This window comes from Anopheles coluzzii, chromosome 2, assembly GCF_943734685.1.
Source record: "Anopheles coluzzii chromosome 2, AcolN3, whole genome shotgun sequence".
NCBI classification, from domain to species: Eukaryota; Metazoa; Arthropoda; class Insecta; order Diptera; family Culicidae; genus Anopheles; species Anopheles coluzzii.
In genome coordinates, this window is record NC_064670.1 from 102,173,698 (window position 1) to 102,197,829 (window position 24,132).

Below are 24,132 nucleotides of genomic sequence, written 5' to 3' on the forward strand. Positions count from 1 at the left end.
TTTATTATCTATCAGTTCACATCACACCACGAATTTGCTCCAGTGGTCAGTACAAACGTCAACATGACTAATTTTCTGTATACAAAGGTATATAAAGTATGCATTTTGGGTGGTATTAGTCCGAATGGTACAGTAGTAAGGAGCAAGTCAGTAGATTAGATGCAAGTTAATAAACAGACGTTAATTTATTCATTTCCTTTTAATATTTTTTAACTTATTTATGTCCATGCCAGCTCCCACCGTGCTGCCGGGCTCAGCAAAAATTCGGGACCAGGTGTCGAGCGTGAAGTGCGCGGGCACGAACCCCACGCAGCTTACACTAAGTTGCTGAATATATTCATGACAAGCACGGTGACCCTTCACTTCATCTACGGGTCCAATGTTTCCACCTGTTCCTGTTCCAAAAAGAGAAAGAGAGAGAAAGAGAGAGAGAGAGCGATGACGAAAGAGAGAAAAGAGGACAACGCTGTTGTCCCACCCGGTGAGCCGACACGCTGTACCGTGTGATCCGGGGACGGCTGTCCTGCACACTGGGCGCACACCCTCCCATAACATGGAGCAGCTCTTCCGTGCAGAATGTTGCAGAGCAGCCGAAGGGGGAGGAGACCGGGTGGCACCGGAACACCGGGTGCACCCTTCCTCAACACCCACGGTCACGGGGGGCGCACGGTTGGATGCTCCAGTAGATACAGTAATTATTAATAACCAACATTAATTATTAACGCTCGCATATGCCTACGCAACGTCACTCTCTAGGCCTGGGCACGCCAGCTGTACCATCATCATCGCCCGTCATCGGGCACTGTTTCCCGATCTTCTCCTCCTGCTCCTCTTCCTCCTCTACCACCATCATCATCAGCAGCATCCGGGACCGTTCACACCGTACACAAGCAGTGTATTGTGCGATCTCACAGCAGTAGACAGGCGCACTCATACAGACCCAAAGAAACACACGCAGCGGCAACAAAAAAACAACCGCCTAGTCGATTTTTGATCATTCCTGTACCGTTCTTCGAGCCAGGACGCAAGAGAGAAGGTTAGGAAGAGACACCGCGGGGGGATGGGTGTGAAACCATTTGCTCTCCAGTAACGAGCTTTCCGGGAAAATCTACTTTAATTTCCATTTCCGTTTCATACCATCGTGCGCCTCGTGAACTCCGGTGTTCCGGCTTCGGACGATCTAAAGATACGGAGTTTTTTTTTTTTTTTTGCTTGCCGTTTGTATCTGGCCCGGTTTTGTTCTTCTTCTTCTTCTTCCTTTGCCAATCCTGAAATTCCTTGAGGCTCAAGCAAATAGCATTCATCACGCCATTCGTCTTTGGTCCCACCAGCCTTTCGGCTTCGTACTGCCTTCGGCCCACAAACGGATGGTCGTTCTTCTGAATGGGAATGATTTCTGGGAACACAGCACACCGCAAAGTTCCGCTTCAATGTTGCTCTACTGAGTGTGCGTGTGTTTTGGGGCCGTTTCGAATGCTGTGAAATAGTTGGGCAAACTTTATTAGACAAATTGATTGTATCTGCTTACCTGACTGGCGTGAGTTATGGATTTCGCACGTGCACGCATGATGCCCCAAAGAGCACGGGGAAGAACAAAACCAGAATGGTAAAAAGGATAACCCGAATGGCATGATGATATGGTGTGCGATTCGTAATACGGAGCTAGCTGGAATTTATGAATATTCTAATCATTTAACACTAATGTTTGCATTCGGAAGTGTAGCCGATAGAGTTGTCTTGCCGGAACGATGTGCCGGAAGATGAAAGGGATAACATTTAATGGGAAAACAACCCTTTCAATGAGCGATGTGCCCTGCGATGAGAGCTGACAGTTTCACCATTCAAAGCGCTCGGTGCGGAATTTGTATCTATTTTAATCTGAATCAATTCCGATCCGATAGCAGACAGCTTAATGGCAGGAGCTTCACAAGGTTATGCATGGGATTGCATTCCAGACATTTGATGAAATATGAGCTACCTTGTATGATTAGCGAAAAATTAAATTGTATAAAATATTTGAAACGATAATACTGTTGAATAATGTTTTGTAAGCATATTGATTTATTTATTCAATTGTAAAAGAAATCCTTGCCATACTTATACCTTCAATCATGTTAAAAGAGCGAAAATATTGTTGCTACCAGCAGCCCATTGCCTCTGTTTCCCACAGTACTGCAGTGTGCCTATCTACACGCATCCATCATCTTGGTGGAAGCTTCACACTCCCTTTCCGAAATCACTGCGCAATTTACGGTAGCATTACAATAATTATTCCCACGAACCTCCAACATCCGTCCATCGACTTGCACGACAAAAATGTAAATCTCTCACACACACACACACAAACCCCGTTAGCGTTACCTTACCGCTCGGAACCAATAAATCACATGTAAAACAGGGCATAATTAATGCATCACATTTAACATCACATTCGTTCGCTTGCCGCACCTCCACACACATACGCGCTGTACTACCGAAGCTGCGCTCATTGATGCCATCCAAAAAAGCACCGCAAAAAAAGGGAAAATAAATGAAACAGTAACAATGAGTAAAAAAAGTGCCCCAGCATGAGCCCTCAAAAGAGCGCACAAAAACTCGTGCGGTGCAAAAACCGACGAAATAAGCAAAACATCCAACCAACGATGCCGGTTTTGCTTGGGTATTCGAGAAGCGTTCCTCAATACTGTCAAATCCACCCTGTCAACGGCAGCAAACTGATGGGTAGCGGGGGCAGGAGAGGCGGATACTTTGCTGTATACATACGCATATTGGCGCCTACGGCCGACACCCTTGCGTTGGCCGACAAATGCGTAAAGAGAAACGCGCGTAAGAGAACGCCAAATGAGCGAAGACAAACACAGAAGAAAAAAAACCCGAGCGAACCCAATCCGTTACCGCACCCAACCCGTTCCAGCCTGTGCGAACAATATGTTTAAGCATTCATTCCCTAAGCCCGCACTGGGTGCTGCCCCGGTGCCGAACCCGACGCGTCGTTTGGGGCACGCGGAGCGGTTGACTGCGGTTCAATTTCCAATTCATCATGCGCTGCGCGCGCGATACGCGGCGCATAATCCCATCTTCGCAGGGCCCGGGTTCTGACTTGGGTCAAACACGGGGGTTTGGGGGAAAGGAAGGCAGATGAAAAACACTTGCGATGTGGGCTGCTGCTGCTACTACCGAACAGTGTGTGCTTTAACCTCCTCACCCAGTGCGCTGCTGTGCTGGGTGGAAATGAGTGGCAGTACACGAAACCTCCCCGAAAAGAAAAACAGCTTGCAGCAAATAAACTGTCGGGGAGCGTATTTCTTTTTTTTTTTGCTCCTTCCTCTGCTGTCAGCCCTGTTTCTCGATCTTAGCCAAGGGGTCGCGTTTCGATGAATGGTGTACCGAGGGAAGCTGGGTATGTGAGCTAACAAACACACAAGCTGCTAGTGTTCAATGAAAGGCCCTTTGCCAGCAAAAACACACAGACACACACACGCTGCTTGCAATGCTCGGGACGGTCTAATGTTTGCGTTCTAGCCAGCGCCCCAGCAGCACTGCTGACGTCGATGCGTCTTGGAAATTGAAACGCCTTAGGGATCGAATCGTCAACCTCGGACACAACCTCGGCAACGCTATGGGGAGGTACAGCTCGGAAATACAGTCAAACGCAAGTCAAACAGTAGCATTGTGCGAACGGAATCACAGTAGCAGCAGCAGCAACAACAATAACATCAACATGCACTATATCAACAAAAGCTTCGAAAACAACGAAGCATGGGGTGAATAAATAGCAAAAAACAATACCAAAAAGGCATCCCATCCACCGAGACCCCTGAGACATGGTAGCGCACATACCAACAAATACACCCTTGCAAATACACCGTAAACAAAACGTAAGAAATCTTGTCCTCTTTTTCATGTTTTGTTTGTTTTGCTCTCTCACATCTTCTTTCTCTCTCTCTCTCTCCTCCTATCTCAGCTTTGCGTGAGTGTGTGGTGTGGATGTGTGACACTCGTGCAAAAATAGAACAAACATAGCTTAGTAAGAGGGAAAAGCTTTTGAAGCCAACCAAAACCACTCACACGGTGCGAAAGCTTCCCGGGATGAGCGCCCTCCGATATGAGTGGCGAATGAGTGAGAGTGAGAGAGCTTTTTTGTTTTTTTTTGGATTGCTTGCTGAGAATAATGTTGCTTCTCTTTTATTGTGCGTGCTATAAACACATGCACACACACACACACACACAAGCAAGAAAATCTTCAACTTTTACGGCAAGAAAAAGAAAACATCTACTCATCCATCATACAAAAGCTCCCAGATTTAGCTCTCACGGTCCTACGCTTTCGCTCTTTTGTACTACTTTTCTCTCCGTCTACCGTGTGCTCTCGTGCTCACACTTTCTCGCTCACTCGGCTCTCTTGCTGGCTCGTGTGCATCCCTGCTGGAAGGCCTGGTTGCGTTCTAGGGAAAAGATTCCCAGGGTAGCGCAGGCGCGCCATCGCCATTGGTCGCGAGCCAAAGTGAATCCGCGCGCCCGCCCTTCCAGTCCGTTGTTCATGCTCCCTTCCTTTGTGTGTGTGTGTGTGTGTCTGTTTGTGTGTGCACACATACCCGTGGGATACAACCTTCTTGGATACATTTTTCTGGCAGGTGGAATTGAGCAGAAAATAGATTCACAGCACACAAACACAAACGCGCGTGCGGATGAACGGATCGGAACAAGCGAAGCTTTGGAGCTCTCTTTTGTTGCCCTTTTTCTGTGTGCGTGTGGATGTTTGCAAACGATGCTGACACCGAATCTGCTGCTGCTGTGTGGTGTGTCGAGCGCTTGCAGAGAAAGGCAAGTACGCAGGCCAAGAGAGTTGCTCAATCCCAGGGATGCCCCATGCTGAGGGATGAACACACAGGCGCAAGGCACAAGTTAACCGTAGCGGCTAAACGTCATTTGACCTATTCTTGCACGCACGTAGTAGGGTATGAGGGCCGCTGGGAGGACCGAGCACTTTTGTATTGTTGTTCTCGTTCTGTGTCCCCCCCCCCCCCCACCGTTTCTTTTTGTTTCGCCTTTTCATTTCACTGTTGTTGTTGATTGCCCCTGCTTTTCTTACTCTCCAGGGGATTGTTCTCGCACACTACTACAAACACACGCGCGTGCGGAGCTCCGGAGGTCCTTGACAGAGTGAGCAGGTTGCGCTCGTGTGCGTGTGTATTTTCCCGGTGCTTTGGCTGCTGCACCTACGCACCCAAACAGCTTCACGCACACGGCACAACAGCATCAGCATCTCGTCGCACCTGCTGTAAAGTTACTTTACGACCCAGCGCTCACCCCGCAGCCATAAACCAGCACTGCTCCACATTTTGCTGGGGTGGTTGTATTTTAACGTCCAAAGCCGTAGTCGACGTGCCCGAAACCGTGGTGCTCAATTTTTACCATTACCGATTTTGCCCTTTTTTGCTGGTGGTGCGTCTGAGGTTGATTAGCTGGGGCTGCTGGAGATCTGCTGTTTCATTTACGGCAGGGCATCTCGGCACGGCAGTAAACACCAAACAACGGAGCGCGGGCTTCACTTTTAATACTCACTGTGGAAAATGGCTAGGACGAGTTATTTCCTAGGGATTCCTGCTCCTGGTGAATTGGCTGTCAACCTACGCGAGATGTTCAAATGCGGGGTGGCAAAAGCTTGAGGAGTTCTCTTTTTCTTCTGGTTTTTGGGTCCTACAAGGGTCACAAAATTCACGCTTTTCCCCACAACTTGTGCGCACCAACTCTCGGTGTTGAACGAGCAATCGGTTTCACTCTTTTCGCCTTCGCCATCAGCCATCAGTGACGGAGCCGGCAGCCCAATATTAGCCGGCTCGACGTGACGAGCGTCGAGGGAAATCTGCGTGAGCCCGACCCCAGCCCGGGCCCCACTCGCCGTGGGTACACGGGAGTCCGACGGGTAGATGACTATTTCCTCGTACCGTTTTACAGCCAGCGTTCGTCGATTTGAAGCAGCAATAAATAACTCGACCGATCACTGCTGACGACCAGTGGAGTGGTTCGGTTTATTTCGAGGTTTACTTGGGAGCGTTTAGCCTTTTGAGCAAATCATTCGACAACTGATGGCTTGATTTTAGGTTCGTTTTACGTTAAAGTTTTTTTTCGACTTGCATTTTTATGAAGCAATTCGGTACAAAGCATAGCAAAAAAAAGCTTAAATAAATTTAGGTATTTCTAGTTGTTCTCAAAGCATCTTTCTACAAAACTTAATCCACACCGCGCTGAATCCTAAAACCACGATCACACCACCACTGTAGTCTGCAACTTCTCGTGAATCGTGCCCAACCCCAGAAAAGCTGTCCACCCGAACACTTTCTTGCCCGAATTTGCTGCAATAATGTAATCTTCACCATCACCAATCCAACCAGATCGGTCATACAAAAACAAGAAAGAAAAACAACACCAACCACACCGTCCGCGAAGCGTTTGGTTTCGAAGCGCATAAACCCGGGAAGCTCTGGCATCCCCGCATCCGCAGCTCGGGGCCTTCATTTTATTACAGCCTTTTTCATTATTGATGCCAAAAAATATGGTTAATAAGGGCAGGATATTAAAAACCCTCCACCTGCCCTCCTCGGCGAAGCGTTGCCGACAAGATAGAGGGTAGGGCATCGGGAAAAAAAGAAAACGTTCCCCGGGTGACCCCAAAAAATGGGATCGAAAAGGGGAAGGGAAGCTGTGGCTGGAAATCTACGGCACCGGCAGTAATGCCTCAAACCGCAGCACGGCTTTTCATTGCTACCCCCCAGCTCAAAGGTGTGATGTAAATAAAACGGATTTAAGCGAATTTTATGCTGCTGCTGCTGCTCCTTGGTTGGTTGGTTGGTTGCTTTGCTGCTGGTTACCGCGCTTCCCCGCCTCCTTTTGCTTTGCGAACAAGCAGCTTCCGGTTTGTGATTCAACAAACAGATTAAATAAATGCTCCGTTGATGTCGGGCTCATCATTACGAGCAACGATAACGAGGTTCGCGGCTCAGCATTAAACATTAAAGTTTGAAACGATGTACATCGTCAAACTGCCGCTTTTTATCGTTCGATACAGTTTAAAATAGTGTTTAATGTTTCAAAGTACAAAACGAATTGAACTGTTTTGAATACAGTACTACCAGTAAATCATCAAAACGTGTACGAACAATAAGGAGAAAGGCAGGCAAATTAATTGTCACGACAACTTGAAAGATTAATTAAGTGCTGCTCGCACAGGGTTGAAACGGTTGCCGCTGCTGCAATCGAACTGCGCATTTACTACGCACTTCTGTGGATGTTGCTGCCGTTACTCTCAGCACAGCCCTGTGACCTTTTTGTGTCGCGCTCAAAAACCAGCCCCAGGTCCGAGGTGTAGCGAGGAAGAAGGGAAAGTTTTTAAAAATTGATGAAAACCAAAAACGCCTTTTTTGGCAAATTTATTCCAAAACTTTCAAATGAATCGCCACGCTTAATGACCCCGGGTACCCGGGCACGGTTGCCATCAAAGCGTTGCGCACGAGATGTTCGATGGAGACGCCCGGTGCTTTACTGCGAATGTGCGGGGACGCTTCGGTAGCGGTTCCCGTTACGACCTATCTTTCAAGTTACGTGATGGTTTTTGAAGGTGGAGGGGGAGTGGAGTGGGAACGGGAGGTTGAGAAGCAATAACCGGAGAAGGCGTTCGCCTGCTCCATCATCGCAGAAACTACAACACTCCTCGAATCGATGAAACAACAGCAAAACTTTGGTCACTTTCCTCCCCACAGCACTGACTTGAGTGAGCGAGGCTAAGTGTGAGCGACCGAGGGACTGGATTTTATACCATCATTCCCCCTTTCTCCCGTTCCCCGGCGTACCCCAAAACGATAAAGCTGTCACTGTGTCATCTTGCTAACAAAAACACTCACCCCGATTCGGGCCCACCCTGGTGCCCTTTTAGCACCCTTGTATCTCTCTCTCTATCTCTCTTTCTCACTCACAAACACACACACACACACACACACACACACACACACACACACACACACACACACACACACACACATACTGGTATCCTTCCCGGGGGTTGTCGGCAGCGATAATAATTAGCAATAAATTATTATTAATATGATTTATGCTCGGTGGTAATATTTGAAAGTTATTAAAAGTGCCGTACCTACGTCTGGAATCGAAAGGCATTTGAGGGAGAGAGAGAGAAAGACAGAGGGTGGCAGCGAAGGTTTCCCACTTCCACTTCCACCCACACCCATTGGTTTTATGAGCCTGATTCCCATCACTGGCAAGGGGAACACTTCCAGCTCACACTTATTTGTGCAGGCTCAGGGAGAGTCAAAGGGACGGGATGAAACCGTTACAGATTACATTCGATTTTCTCGCCAGATAAGTCTTCGACGGAGTAAGTTTCCGAGGGATTTATCACACAACAACAAGCCCAAGCACGGTGAAGGTCACGCTAGCCCTTTTAGGCATGCGAAGAGGGAATGGCAAAGAGTGTCTAAACAGTGCTACCTCAACAACTTGCACACTGAAACACCTGATTGCTTAGTGTGAAAAGGAGAATTACTCCCTGAATTTAACATAATCTTTTGATTATTGCTTTTTAGAATTTTTTTAGATTTAGAATTTAAAATGATAGCAACTTTAGAAACATCATCCATATCTTCGTTTCTAAATGTAAATACAACATTACTTCACCGTTGAAACACACACACCGAGACTCCCTTCAACTCATCTCACCTACACTTCCTGCAAGCACTTCCACCAACCGGCACGACCTTTGACCTTTTTTTTTTTGCACAAAAACCTCGATTGCAGCTGCTGCCCCTCACTGCTTCTGCCTCTGTGCGTAAATGAGCGGCAAAAGAATGAATGAACCGATAAAACACGGCAGCGGCAGCAATTTTGACAGCCATCGCTCCCCGGGTGTTAAGGGGTGTGGGGCGAAAAACGAAGCGCTTGAAATGAATATTTTACATCACCTTTGCCGTCCACCAGCAGCACGGCTCGTGCCCGCTCGGCAAGGTGAGGTGTACACCGCTGACAACGGCTGACTCTGCATCTCTGCAGTGGGGAACCAAGCGAACTGAAGCGCCGGGAGTGGAAAATCGAGCTGAGCTGTGTAAGTTTGCGGTGCGGTTTACCAGCTTAGCGAATGCGGAACCCTGTGATGTAGTAGAACGCACCACCCAATGGATGTGTTTTGTGCACACCGTGATCTTTCACCCGTTCCGTCGGTTCCCGTTTTTGGGGTTTGGTTTTGGTTTTGTTCTTTCTTTTTGCTCGTGTTATTTATTTACCCATTGCCTATTGCTTGCTAGATGCGGCAATGCGCAAATGGGTAAATTTGCCATTTTCTTCTCTCTCTCTCTCTCTCTCTCTCTCTCTCTCTCTCTCTCTCTTTCTCTTCTTCTGGCGTTCTGTTTCTGATTCCCCTTGCAGAAAACTGCTACTGCTGCTGCTGCTGCTACACCCAATTAGACGGTACCCCGCACACCCTTCATTCGCTTGATAGAAAGATCTTTCATCCGGCGCTGTGTGCTTTCTCGCTCCACAACCACCGAATCACTTGGGCGCTACGATGGGTGTAATATTGTGTCCCACCACCATCGCCACCCTGCTCGAGCGAGCACAAAATTAGTAAATCGATCCCAAAACCAGGGGCATAATGTTGGCGCGCTGCTAAAAAGGAAGCGCTACCGAACCGAAGCATGGCTTGAATGGGTTCTAATTAAGATTAAGGGAGGTCGCGCGTTCTACCCAAAGCTTCCAATCCCTAGCACGCACACACACACACACACCAACACAGACACGCTAAAACACCGTTCGATAGCGATTGGGTTTATTAAGAAATAATTTTATCCCACCAAGCACATGCCACACTCTCTGCACCGTTCCCTGGACGCTCTCGAGGCACCACGGAAGCGCGCGTATCGTGCCCTCTAACGCGGCAGTGGTGTAGAGTAAATTATCTACTATTCCGCGCGAGTTCGTTAAGTTTCACCAGGGAGGTGGATAATGAGAAAATATCTTGTCTGAAATTTACGAACCTGCGAAATGCAGCCAAGCACCAAAGGGGCGCAAAGGAGAAACGGTTGCCGTAGGAAACCTTGCACGGGTTTTTGCGCGTAATATTATGAGCACGTTCTGGGAAGTTTTGGCTCAAAATTTTGCACCCCACCACACACACCCATACTCATTGGATCCTCCTCGTTCTGACGATGCCAATCTTTTTCCCAAATTAGCAATTTATGTGTGACAAAAATTACACACCTAATTGTTTGAGGCTGACGGCTCATTACAGCGCGACACGCACGCAAGGTTTGAGCTTAATTTGTGCAAAAAGCGTTAGGGAGGAAGTGTTTCATTTGACAATACTGAACAGAAAGGGGCAGAGGGTAGCTTTGAGGTTAAGATTATGTACACGATGCTATTGCTTTAATTGTATCTGTTAAATAGGGTAAATGTGCCAATAGTGGTGCAATTTGTAGTGGAACAGATGTGGTTTAAATGATTTAAAGTGTTAATTAGTAAATAAATGAACTTTTTAACACATAGCAAATGGATTTTTTTTTATCTTCGCAACCTAAACCGAATCAAATTTTAACAAATTTACGAAAAAATAACATATTTTTGTGACTGCTTCATTGTGCCGATAATGGTGGTATTTGTGGCTCCTTTAGCGGTCGTATTGTGTCGTCCTATGGTGGTGGTAGACAAAGATGCCTCAAAAACTAATTAAACCTTTTTTTTAATATCTAACTAAGAAGCTATTTTCTGATCAGCGAGGCTTGCTGCCATAACATTTAATTCTTTCTTAATTTGGTCAAATAAACGTAGAAATTTTATTGATAAAAAATTTACTAAAAAGCTGTATAGTAACTGTAGTCAACTAACATATGGTAAGGCGTCATCCATCAATTATGTAACACTGATAGGGGGGAGAGAAAGTATCGTCAAACGTTACGATTTGGTTCATAGGGGAGAGGGAGAGTTAAACTTTTGTTACGTAGCTCAAAATAAAATGTTTTAATTTTTTTATTTTATTTTTTTCGAATAACAAATAAGCAACAAACGAGGATTCTTCTTCGTGGCTTAACAACCTTCGCGGTTATGCCGGCCTAGAAAAGATTTTACTACTTTTTATGTACTACGCTGTCAAACAGTCCTTCAGGACCACCGAATTTGATTACCACGGACGTACGGACAGAAAAAACGTCACACAGGATCGTCGCTATAACGTTGCATTCCGTTACTACGACGACCACAGTCTGCGTGCCGCCTGTACAGGCAAACATTTGATGGTGATAGCAGACGATTCGCAACGACGACACACGATTGGAAGAAAATGGCACAAGAATCAACTGTACCGCTTTAAACTGGTGTAATACCTATACAGCTCCGAATATACAAACCCAATTCGTTTCAAATAAATTGGAAAATTTGCATTTTTTGCGTTACGTAATTGATGGATGACGCCTAAGTGTATGTTTGAATTGAAGTCGATTTTTCGTTCAGCTAAATATGCGATTTTTTACCTTTTTTTGGTAACATACTTACTGAAAACTCTTTGCAATTTTAGTGAAAACAATACAACCCGTCAAAACTATCCTGTAAGAAATTTTGAATGTTCTGATTTTTTCGCTGATTTTACTGAACTCTTTTTTAAAGACCAAAGAACATTTCACACTTACACTTAAAAAACTTAATTTCTGTTAAATTTTCGTATGGAGCGCTTTTTAGTACAATACCACCACTATTGGTACTACCACCACTATAAATACGTTTACCGTAATAGTTTATCTTAGCTGTAAGGAATGTTTCATCCCATTCAGTAACCGCCACAAAACTTTAGCGCCAAACCCCCGAAAAGAGGACACGGAAGAGCACACGCATTTCTCACGTCGTTTTAATGCGATTAATCAACGGACAAAAGTTTGTGCCAAACTTCTCCCCCCCCCCCCCCAAAAACCCTGCCCTCTGTCCCAATTCCCTCCACCGCCACAGCACAACTTGTGTTCCCCAAAAATTTCCATATTCAATCTTCGATCAGCAGCACCACCATCGGCAAAGCTGTTTACGTATTCCGAGCGTGTGCTTAACCGTGCTAAGAAGCTGCTCCATTGCCAGGGAGCGGTGCCATTGCCACTTCTGAAGCCCGCACTGACACAGGCGCAAACCATCGCGCACAGAGTTGACGAGCAGTCGCGTACAGATATAACCGCACTTTAAGCAACCGATCCATGCAGATGTATTAAAGCTTCGCTTTGGTTTGTTTGCGCCAAACTTTTAAACACACATTAATACAGAATTAATTGCACAGAAAAATAGCCAGCAGGGGTTGTGGCTCTTTCGAATGCTCCCAAACTAAACAGGCCCCGATCATACATCCCTCAGTCGGACGTGGAGCAAACAAAACACAAACACAAACAACAAAAAAACCACAAACAGCATGGCGACGAAAAGTTTTGCTGGCATTGGGTTTGGCTTTCCGCGTACATTTTGTCACTGTTTGGCCGAACTACCAGCTCCACCTTTGCAACCGTTCGCTTCGCCCAACTAATCTCATGATTGACATCGGGAAAATGAATAAACTTTCTGCAAACGTGGGTATGTGTGCGAGTGTACGGTAGCGCTTTTCTTCACTAGCCATCTCTGTATCTGTCTCCCTTCGCCTGATGCCTTAGACAGATGCAATTTTCTTCTTATTTTGTGTTCTTCTCTTCGGTAATTGTGTTTGTGTGTGCGTCGCCTTTCAACATACGACCAACTTTTGCTTCAGCTGGCTGCCCACAAGCAATCGGATCTGCCGTTGTCTGTTTTTGCTGATTTTGTTTTTGTTTTCGGGATGAATCGAAGTTCCATTTTTATGTTGCGTTTGCTCGCATCGCTCACCCAGATTTCAGTTTCCCTTTACTTTTACTGCCAACCGGCAGCGTCGAATAGTAAACAGTTGCACCACTACCGCCAGACGCTCAACTAAGCTTGCGGGCTGAGCGATGATTAGTGAAGTGTGTCACGCGTATGCGGCATTAAATCAAATCATAGCGCCCGCGTACACACACAGCAAACGCAACTGCTCACTGCAGTGGTGGCCCGGCAATAAACACAGCTGTGACGTGCTGACTACGAAGCAGAATCTTCTGCACACCATCATCCACCTTCCATTTCCACCTTCCACCACCAGACACCGGGCCAAGCCCAGCCCAGCCCGTCCCAAATCCGGTCCTTGGGAATGCCAATTGCATACATCTTAATCTGCCGCCGGAATGATTACATTACATAAATTAATCTGCACGAATGAATACTTTATTTTTATGCCTTTCAGCGGGACTATAAATACTTCCGCCAGTGCGCCAGCGTATGTGTGCGGCTGTGTGTGGCTGTGTCCAGCCGCACGTGCGCGGTACAGCGGGGTGGGTGGGTGTGTGTGTGTGTGGGGCGGAATCAACTGCACTGCTGACCCACAATGCTGAATAGTGAAATTGGAAGTTGGGATGGCGCAACTTTCTTACCCGCAGTACGTTTTACGCGCGCCTCTTCGTAATCTTCGAGAGGAAGGGGTGGATTTCGGTGCCCGACAAATGGGTCAAACGACATATTTCTTACACCCTCCCCCCTCCCCAAAAAGCGTAGCGAACACTTTGTGCCTGCCAAGATTTATGCAAAAGTTCAATGTAATTCTAAAAACCCCGTTTCCAACCACTTTTAGGACCTCTTCGGGAGGACCTCCACCGCCTCCATCCCTCCCTTCAAAAGGCTTCTTCCTATGACGCTTCGCGGTCCGGATGCTGTGTGTTCCGTGTTGCAAACGTGTCGAACATATTGCTTGAAGGATGTCGACACACGAAATGTCGGCGCAATCGTTCGCTTCGTACTGTGTGGCTCGGTGTGGCTCGAGCCACCGGGTGGAAGGGGTAATGTCGTGAGTGCTACATTTTCCGGTTGACTTTGTCCTAGTTTTACATTATTATCATCCCGGGAGCGGTGTTTTCGTTCGCTCGACGGTTTCTCGACGTTTCGCTCGCACTGCTCTTGTCGCTACGGGCCGCCACCAGCGGGGGTAGGAGTGGACGGGCACGAGGGGTTTCTACATCATTGCATTTTTACGGATCACCAGCAAGTTTATTGTCCGTAACACGTGACACAAGTGTTATGTATGCAGCCTTGATAGTTTTGAAATTTTTAGTGCCAATCTTCCTCGTCCGCCTCCTGCTAACCGGATTACGCTGTGTATTTTACCACTCTAAATATGGTTGTATGACTCAAGAAGAAGAAGAAGAAATAGAAGAAAAAAAAGAAAAAGAAAAGAATGAAGATTACGTGCTTGTTTTAAAACTTAAAATGCGCTGACACGTAAAGATTACTCTGGTTCATAAAATTGCGTTTCCTTATGTCCTATTGTTTGTAAGGAAAAATTTAAATAAAACTGCTAACAAAAATTTGCCAGCAATAATAAAATAAGTCATACTAATTCTCATAAATATTCAGAATCAATATGGTGGATTCGGAGAGAATTGTGACTCACGAGGTCTTTCGGTGTGGCCCACGACCGCTAGACTCAAAATTATTTGTAGAAGCAAATCTGCTTATACAGTTCATGTTAGTCAATTCCAGAGAATTTAAGGTAAATTCTTAAAAAGAATGAAAAACTACGTTATGTAGCAAATATTTGATGCACAATTCTTTAAAGTAACAACTCGAGCTTTAGCTTCAAATTCATACTTGGTTACCAAAAAAGTATTTCCTATAAGAAAAAAAAACATGGAAAAATAAACAAAATTGCTCAACCTACAGGAATCAAAAACGTAAGCTCTCAAACTTTTTTGTCTTATTGTGTTGGGAATCTTTGAACTCCTCGTTAGGCATAGTCGCAGCTTAGAACATCATACTTCTGTAAAACGTTTAGAGATCAGCTGAAATCAGATGTCACCACAAACATTTGATACTTTTGATAGGATGTTACAAACGATTTTAAGCTTTCCATGAGGCAGCACCAAGGAAACTTAACAGACTACAGGTGGACTCTGATGTTGGTCGCCATAATGAATGACCATTTCTATGAAGATTGGTAGGAAGTACGCAGCGGTTACTAAGGACCTGTATGACACTTTGAACTCCTCGACTCTCATATGAATATTTGCCTAAGTCTGGACTGGGCTGAGTGAACCGACGAGTAGTAAATGGACAGCATCAAAAGCAACACTTCACTGTTTCCAACGTACGCTAATGCTATTCACAATCAACACCTGCTGCAACACCTTGGGGCGGTTCTGTGGTACAGCCGTGAACTCGAACCACTCAATAACATCCCCGTCATGGGATCAAACCTAGAATGGACCGTCCCCCCATAGCAAGCGCTAACTATATCCGGCTGCATGGTAATGAATTAAGTCTCGAAAGCCTGTAACGGCCGGCATGTCCGCTTAGGTCGTTACACCAAGTAGTAGAAGAGGAAAAACCTCTTCAAAAACTATTGATAATTAAAATCTCATCAATATCAACATAAAATTGACTATTTTGCAATGGTTAAACCAACCCACTGAGTCATTATTTTTACATACTAAATCCTGTTAGGTGGCACACAAATATGCAGATATTAAAAACAGCAGAGGCCTATGAACGATTACAAGTAATCTGCTACAGCTAATTTATTTTACTTTATGTTTTAGATAATATTTTTAACTATTATGACGTAGATGTGACACCAAAACGAAATGAAAAAAAAATGTTCACGATCTGCTCAAATGAGTTTGATGTCGCTGCTTTACAGGGTTTACCAGCATAATGAACAGCTGTCCACTTGTTTATAATTATAGTCGTTTTGAATAGACAACGCTGTCTACCACTTGCTCACACGTCAGATGGTGTAAGCTACTCTGTCCAATTCAATAACACACATTTCGCCTTCGATTAGCAACTGTCAGATTCGGCACAGTTTGTTTTGTTGGGACAAATTTTGCAAGAACAAAACATTTTCAAACACGTTTATTTTATTCAAGCAAGATGCAGTATAAATCATTCATGTCAATGAATCAAAACAAAAAATTTGTTAATTGTATAACAACCTCAAGTAACCGTGCCGAATCCGACCGTTGTGCAATCGAAGCCGAAAATTGTGTTATTAAATTGGAGAGCTTAGGAGGAGCTTACACTATCTGACGTGTGAGCAAGTGGTAGACAGCGGTGTCTAATCAAAACGACTATTTTTATAAACAAGTGAACAGTTGTTTATTATGCTGGTAAACCCTGTAAGGTATAAATATTCAAACAACCAAACAAAACAACACCTAAGAGACTTCACCGAACAAATAGTCCGTTACATCATTTACTTTTACTGATGCAAATCTTTTCACAAAAAGGTTTCAGTACAAACTTATCGCACAACAACAACAATAAAACCACGCTATGTTACGCGATCTCAAAACTGGCGCCCCGTCCCCTGGTCGCTTCCGAAGGCAACGAGCCGAGAGATCAATCGAGCCACCGGTCCATCGTCCGACATTTCTTTAAAGAGGCCTATTTCTTTTCTAACCAATTTAAGATGAACAATTTATCTTAAGGGAACCGAATCCTGATTGTGATTCACAAAACGCCCCCTTTCCCATTGCCGCCTCATCTCCCAGCATGCCACAAACCTTCTTCCACTTCGACAACGCACAATACACGCACACACACACACACACACACACACCAGTGACCTACCTACCTTCCCATCCGGTTCGCCACTCCGACAATCGGAAGCGAAACATCCTCCAACCAATTGAGCATCCTCTTTCCCCCTACACAACACACCCTTCCTCCTCTAAGGTTGAAGCTCCATTGGGTGGGTGGGTTGGGTTGGGTTGGCTACGCTGTTGTTTTGGGTCGTCTGCAAGCTGCCCGAAAATCTTTGCTTGCCGAGCCAATTTCGGTGAACAGCGATGGTTTCCCATTTTCTCTCGCTCTTTCGCTCGCTCTGTCTTACTCTGCTTTATCCTGCACCTCACACACAGGCAAACGGAAGGCAATGGGCAGTTTTTTGCAACAAACGGGGGGGGGGGGGGAGGAATTGGGCGGATGTCAGAGGTCGAAGCTATGAATAACCTCACGCGCTAGTGTGGTGGTGCAGAACTCCTTTCGAACCAGCGAGCGAGAGACCATCGACGAGCGAAAACGCCTTGAGTAAGGACACTGCCGCCGCCGCTCCCGAAAACTCTCTGCGTGCGTGTGTGTGTGTGTGTGTGTGTGTGTGTGTGTGTATGTGTAGAGAGCTTTTGCGAACGATGTGAGCTCTGCATAGGAGTGCGAGAGAGCGAGAGAGCACCGTTGCGAAGGAGTGGAAAGGCCGTTCGGGACCCGTTCGGGTCTGGATCCTGTACGACGGCCTGGTCCCGGTCTAGGGCCCTGTCGCCCGAACGGTCACCGCTCAGTTCGTCGAGGAAAGCTCTAGCGGATGGATCGTACGTTAGGACGAACAGGTGGACGAACTGTTCAATGTGAGTAAGCTGTGTGCAGCTGTGTGTGGGACCCTGCCCTTTTGCTGCTGGGTGCTGCCAGCGGTTTGCTGCTTCACCCTTGGCAGGACAAATCGGGGTTTCGCAAGTGCGTGAAATGGTGAAAAGAGCAACAAAAAACAGTGTGTTTAGTGTTGCAAAGTACAGCAAGTGATTTTGAGGCGCCACGAAAAAGCCACAGTGTCAATCAGAGTTTTGCCAACTGAGCTAGCAATCGATCGCGAAACGGTTGTGGTGCAAAAGATTGAGTAAAGTTGTGTAAACAGTTCCCTTAAACTAAACCACCCCGTAAAGTGGTACACATTAAAAATGTGTGTACTCAAGCGTAACAACTCGAACAAAATAAGCCTGAAAAGAAGAATCTCCCCTGTGCACAAGGCTAGTTAACGCCCGCAAAATCGAACGCCCTGCCCTTAATTCCTGTGGGAGAAAAACAAGCACCAGTGGACAGAACGACGGCAAGAAAACCAAGACCCCAAGGAAGAAAGCGAAAACGAGGTTTCATTCTCGCTCGCTCTCGCTCTCTCACACTATGTCTCTCTTTTGCACTCACACACACACACCACAACCCCACCCCAACTCGATAGCAGCAGTGCGTGCTGAAGCTGAAGCGGGACCAGAGAATCTTCTCGTTTGGCGCTTAGCGTTGGCGCTACTATGGCTGTTACTATTATTATTATGTGTAGCGAAAATTGTGTCGAATTTTTCGCGAGCAGCTTTTGTGCCACACCGCGCAGGTGCGCTAACACCATAAAACACACACACACGCACGCAGAGATACAAACTCACAACGGTACGAGGGTTTGCCAAAACGAGAGTATTTGACGGGGGTCGGACAGACGGCACAACGTGAATCGTGTGGTGCGAAATCGTGAACACACATTACCATTCGTGCACAGCAAAAGCGAGCACGAGCGGTACTCTCTGGTTCCGAATCCTGCGCTCACCTCCAGCTCTTTGCTCGCCCGAAAGCTCCGCGCTCTTAGAACTTCAGACAGACGCCTCTGTGTGTGCGTGTAAGAAAGAGAGCGAGAGCGAAAGTGAGTCATGGTCCTGGCGAGAGTGCAACTTGAAGCACGAAAGCTTTTTGCACCGGGAAACTCCCAACTCCCATCTTTTTGGGGACTCGCTGAAGCAAAGCCCTCCGCTGGAGCAGAAGGTAAACAGTGAGAACTATTGCTCCGTTTTAGTCGTGTGTGAGTGTGAGTTTTTTGCACTCTTTTGCACTCAACTTGAGAGTGGATAGGGAGTACACAGCCTGGTGTACTGGTTCACACAACTTCAAGTTTGAGCTTTTTTTATTTGTTGGATGGAGCCGTTCGGTTCCATTCTACACATTGGTTCACTAACACACAAAAACACACACACACACACAATCACCCAGAAAGAGCTCGGGATCTTTTTCAGAGCGAAACGCTCTCATTCAACGTGTGTGCCTGTGTGTATGTGTGTGTTTGCTGTTTCTACAGCCCTACCACAGTGTATGTGTGTTTCAAGGGCTGCCGTTTTTATTTCCAATTGGAGTGTGTCCCACCCAAAATATTCCAGGCCAAGTTTGGGCACCGAGAGCAGCAGTACCGCTGGAGCTAGCGAGCTCCACGGAGGGCAGCATCAAAGACGGTGTGAGTGTGTGTGTGTGTGTGTGGTTGCAGCCTGCCAGCAAACAAAAACAACACAAAAAGAAGTAACAAAACGGTCCCAACAACCCCTTAAAAGACTCAGTTTCCAGTCCGAAGGGCGGTATGATCGGAAAAAGAGCAATTGTGATTGGCTGTGATGTATGGGAAGAGGATACAAATTGCATGTTGGACGATTGTGAATGGGCTCACAGATCAACGTAGGCATCGACTGAAGTACAAGTGTCCAAAACGTTGCTGGAAAAGGAATTTGGTTTCTTGCAGCATGATCAAAGCAGCCTTCTATCTAATCTTTTCATTTCACTTGCCGTAGTGCGCGTTGTAATCTCTTCACTTGAAGGCTCGGCGACGTGTTTGATACCACAAGATACCCCTTTTGAAGTTCAAAAACTCTAACAAAACGTTTCTGTGTTTTGAACGCGTCTGAAAACAGTTACAAGTAACTACTGCCAAGGATAATTCCACCAGTCTCGCCCCGTCTTTTAGCGTTCCATCTTCCGTCTTCCCGAGCGCCGTGTACACGCATACTAACCCCCTAAGGGGAAACCCCTCCCTCATTGCAGGTGGCCAGTAGGTCAGTGTAATAATCTACCGTAACCGTGGAGGCGAGGCAGCTGTGCCCTTAATTTCTCCCACACGCTCCCTTCACGAGAACAAATGTGCGCGGGGCGAGCAGGGAGCGCGAGCGAGAGCAAGCATCGTCGGGCAGGATACAGTGCAAAACGGAAGGTGTGAAGAGAGCGAAAGAGCGAAAAAGCAAGTGCGTGTGCGGTGCGGTGTGTGGAACCCAGCACAGGCTCGGCCAACAGCTGCAAAGGAAAAAGTGCAAATCGCAATGTGCTAGTGTGCCCAAAAGACGTACCGCAACGGTACCTGGTGTGTGTGTGCGTGCGTGCGTGTGTGAACGAGTGCGCGTGTGTGTGTGTGCAGTGCAAAGGAACGGCGGCGGTGGTGTGTATGTGTGTCTGAGCGTGTCCGTGTGTGCGTGTGTTTGCACGCAGGAGCAAACGAAAGATGCCTTCTGTCAGCCGCACCGTGCTGCGCGCAAGGGAAGCTCGGCCCGTCCGACGGTCGGCGGTGTGTGTCGTGCGTACCGGTGGCCAGCCTGCCTCGACCGTGCTGCCCGGCGGTGGCCACTGGAAGGTGCGGTGAAATGGACCACCACCACCACCCCCAGCAGGGCATCATCCCGTTTCCAGCGCTGCCGAAGGCACACAAGTCCTGCTTGCAGTTTGCAGCTCTAGGTGCGTTGTGTGATCGCTGGCTTTAGCTGTGTGCGAAAGCATTGTGAATCGATCGACTCAAAAAACGGACGATCCAGAGTGTGTATGTGAACCCGATCGTGACATAGAGAGAAAAAAAACAAGAGAGGAAAAGAGAAAGCGAAACTCTGAACCGTGTGCGTGTCCGTGCCGTGAGGAATACCAGCGAAAGCCTGAAGCCCTGCCATTTGCAAAACACTATGTGTGTGTGTGTGTCTGTGCGCGCTGCTACGTGGTTTTGTATGTGTGTAAGTGTGTGAGAGAATGAATTATTGTGCAGCTGGCACAGGTGTGACATAGACCACAGCGCCCAGTTTCGGTGAAACTAGCCCGCCCCCCAGCCAGTGCAGGCCAGTGCTCTACCGGGGTTCAGCGGATAAAAAGCAGCAGCAGCACCCCAAAAATCTGGGAACAAGCGCGAGGGAGTGAGCAAGAGAGAGAGAGCGAAAGACAGAGAAGAAGAGAGAGAAAGTACGAGAAGGAAAAAACAGCTACGAAGCAACGAGGAAGGTCACACATTCCCTGGTCCGTTCCCCATTCTGGGGAAGAGCCGCAGCCGAACCGAAACACGGTCCAGCAATCTGGCCAGCCACCGGAGTCAACGGTAGAAATCACGAGACACTAGAAAGAGATACAAAGTGAGAGGGAGAGAGCGAGCACCAAAAGACACGCTCACACTCCTCCAGCACGGCATCGATACGCGCGGAAATCTGACGACGACGGACGACGGGCGGTGATCCTGTGCGGAGCCGGGATACACACCGGGATACACAGATAGCGCTGCGCTCTGGTGCTGGAGACTGCGAGAAGCCTGCCAAGCCTGCCCAGCCAGCCGTCATCATGTCGCTAACTATCGAAGTTCCGCATGCGAAGAGCCCCTCGCTGGGTGTCCTCATACTGACACTCAACTTGGCTCTGTTCCTGCCTCAAACTATAAATAGGACGCCACCGTATGTGCTAGCGGGGTAAGTGTTGTGTTGCAATACCGTATATATATATATATCCACCACTAACCCATCCGAAGGACAACACGCATTGGAAAACGGTTGAACGCGTTGCGGCGGGATTCTTTCGCAACGCCAGCATACGCCCGGCCCCAGTGAAGTATGGGGGGGGGGAAGCCTTGCACAAGAATAGGTGAAATTTTCTTGGGCGTTGCTAACACAATACCACTCTGCCAATGGACCGTGAGCGAGAACTTTCCACCGCAAAAAGGGCCCCGAGACCGGAACCCGGAGCGCGGACCCTCGTGCACGAGCGAAAATGAGCAAAAGCCCGAGCGCGCGCTACGACGGTGGCGTGCGAGCGTGATTGCGTGCGAGCGGGTGAGATGGTACGCTCGTACACTCTGCTGCACACGACCCTGATTTTTCCTTCCCCTTGCTCACACCGAGCGCTGCTCACCCGGCCGCACCCTTTCACCGAGGCACGGGCTTTCGGTCGGGAATGGGAAAGAGCTGATGGGGTGAGATTTCTTCCACTCATCTTGTGGCAAACGCAAAAACGTTCGATCCTAAAGTGGACCACGGTTGTTTCGGTTGAGCTTCCACCGTGGGGGGGGGGGGTGTTCCATCCACAGCAGCGGGGGTGTTTTACTTCACACTCACACGCGCGTGGGCTCATTTGCTCGCTCTCTTTCTCGCACGAACTAAAGTACAGACCGCGCAGGATGGAGTATAATTTCCGTTTTTTTTACATACGCATACAGACCTTGAGCTGCACAACACGACTGATCTCTCAGTCGGTGAAAGGCACTTTGGAGGCTAACTTTGTGCCTTCCCAAAATGTGCGTGGAGGCGTTATTTTTGCTAAACAAACTACAACAAACGCTCACCCAATCGATTACTGCCAATCGCTCACGGTCTAACCTTGCGATTTTCCATTGTGAATCGAGTGTAGCAAGGAAAGCAGCTGTCGAAAACTTGGATGGTCAGATCAATAATACCAGCAGAGCAAGCTGCAAATTGCGGGTTGAAACAACCGCAAGCCCCGGGAATCGATCCTCTCGGCAAACTACGGCCAGTGGTAATTTTCGGGGAGGCCTCGTTGTGGTGAAACGAAATCTCACTTCCGATTTCGGCATGTGCATTGCACGCATTGATTGAAGTTTACCCACCCAGCTGCTACGGTACCTGTCAATTGTGCGCTTGGCTGAGGTTGATATGGGAGTGTCCTAGTGTTTTCTTGTTCAACCTTTTTCGAACTGGTTTGTGTTAAATGCTGCTTCAGCATACAAAACATGTCTTGTACAGAGGCAGCTGTGCGCAAGAGAAGCACGATAAAGTCATACAGGCCAGCGCACGTTAGCACGTCTATCAACGAAGGTAACATTAAAGTTAATAGGGCTGAGGGAGGTGCGTACTAAAGATTTTGGGACATGAAATCTACCGCATGGCAAATGGCTATCGAACGCTGACGGTCATTGGGGCGTGTTGTTTAGTCGCACACTGATGAACTACTAAAACGATAAAATGAACAATGATTCAATAAATTGTTTCCTGACGAAAGATAGTGAAATAATCAAACTACATTTTAGATATGAAAATAATAAAGGAAATGAGTATCATACTTTACGAAAACTATTATACAGAAAAACTTTAATGTTGCACAATATTTCACTATTTCTTGGCAATACACTACAGCTACAAATGTTTCAATCAATACAAAATAACTTCATCTACCTTCATTGGTTGACATTCTTCATTGGTTGTCAGTAAAACAAAGAAAAGTGTATCAAACAGTAATTTTCATACATGGAATGTTAACCAACTCGTAGATCAAATGAACCGAGAACACCAAGTTACTTTTCATTGAGAGCTCAGAACTCATTGTTCTTTAACAAAATTCAAATGTTTAATTCAATCCCAACAGAAGTTCTTAATACTACACGGCAGAATCAATTTTAAAAGCAAAATGCACTATATCTTAAACAGGTGAATCAATAATGTGGTAGTATAGTGTGTTAGTATTGTATAATGCTTGCTTATATTATATAATAGTGTTGAATCAAAACCGCATTCATTAACATGATTATGATGGTGTGTTTTGTGTGCGTATAGTAGAGATTGAAGTTAAGACTTTCTAATTGTACGATTGTAGGACTTACATCCAATCCGATTCATTGGCAGAGTTCTGTGATGCTTCGTAGTACTATTAGAATCCAAACTCCAATACGGATTGGAGAATATAAGTCTTCTATTTGGCGTAATGTCCTACGCGGACCAGCCGGCCTGTACAGACTTTCGAGACTTAATTCATTACCACGCAACCGGATAGTCAATCCTTGCAACGGTGAATATAAGTATAAGCTCTAATTCAAATATCTAACATCAGTACAAGTAATACTTTTTAACGCCTTGAAATAATGATTGGTGTTAATTTTAATTATTTACAAATCTACGTACAGATGCATTAAAATGATTGAGAGATACGCATTCGATTCCATTGGGACATACTCTAGAAAAGCACTCACTTGCCAACATGAGAACGTCGGTAGATTAAGCCAATAAAATTGGAAAAAGGAGTATTATTATGGTATATATAAACTTATAATAAAATCATTAATTCAGCTTCTTTCTATGATAAAACCAGCGAGCCAAAAGTGATTTTAGCATATTTTGTTACGTGATAATGATGAAGATCATTTTTTATAGAGTCACAAACAAAGACATGAGCTTCAAAAGCATTTCATTCGTATTTTAAACATTATAAGTACATTTTGTTTTAGAAATGTGTATTTTGAACCAT

General features: G+C 46.4%; 1 protein-coding gene across 6 annotated transcripts in view; it reads left to right on the top strand.

Annotated features, from left to right (window-relative positions):
• Positions 1 to 17,366: 17,366 nt before the first annotated feature.
• Positions 17,367 to 24,132, top strand: part of LOC120952660 (gamma-aminobutyric acid receptor subunit beta) — a 76,175-nt gene continuing 69,409 nt past the window's right edge. For 4 of the 6 annotated variants that reach the window (XM_040372105.2, XM_040372100.2, XM_040372106.2 and 1 more), the window contains exons 1-2: positions 17,367 to 17,468; positions 19,687 to 21,350. In XM_040372105.2, the coding sequence (XP_040228039.1) occupies positions 21,226 to 21,350 (125 nt within the window). In that variant the 5' untranslated portion in view covers positions 17,367 to 17,468; positions 19,687 to 21,225. Of the gene's footprint in view, positions 17,469 to 19,010; positions 19,171 to 19,686; positions 21,351 to 24,132 lie in introns of those variants that run through there. The other 2 variants (XM_049607552.1, XM_040372103.2) reach the window with 2 other exon arrangements.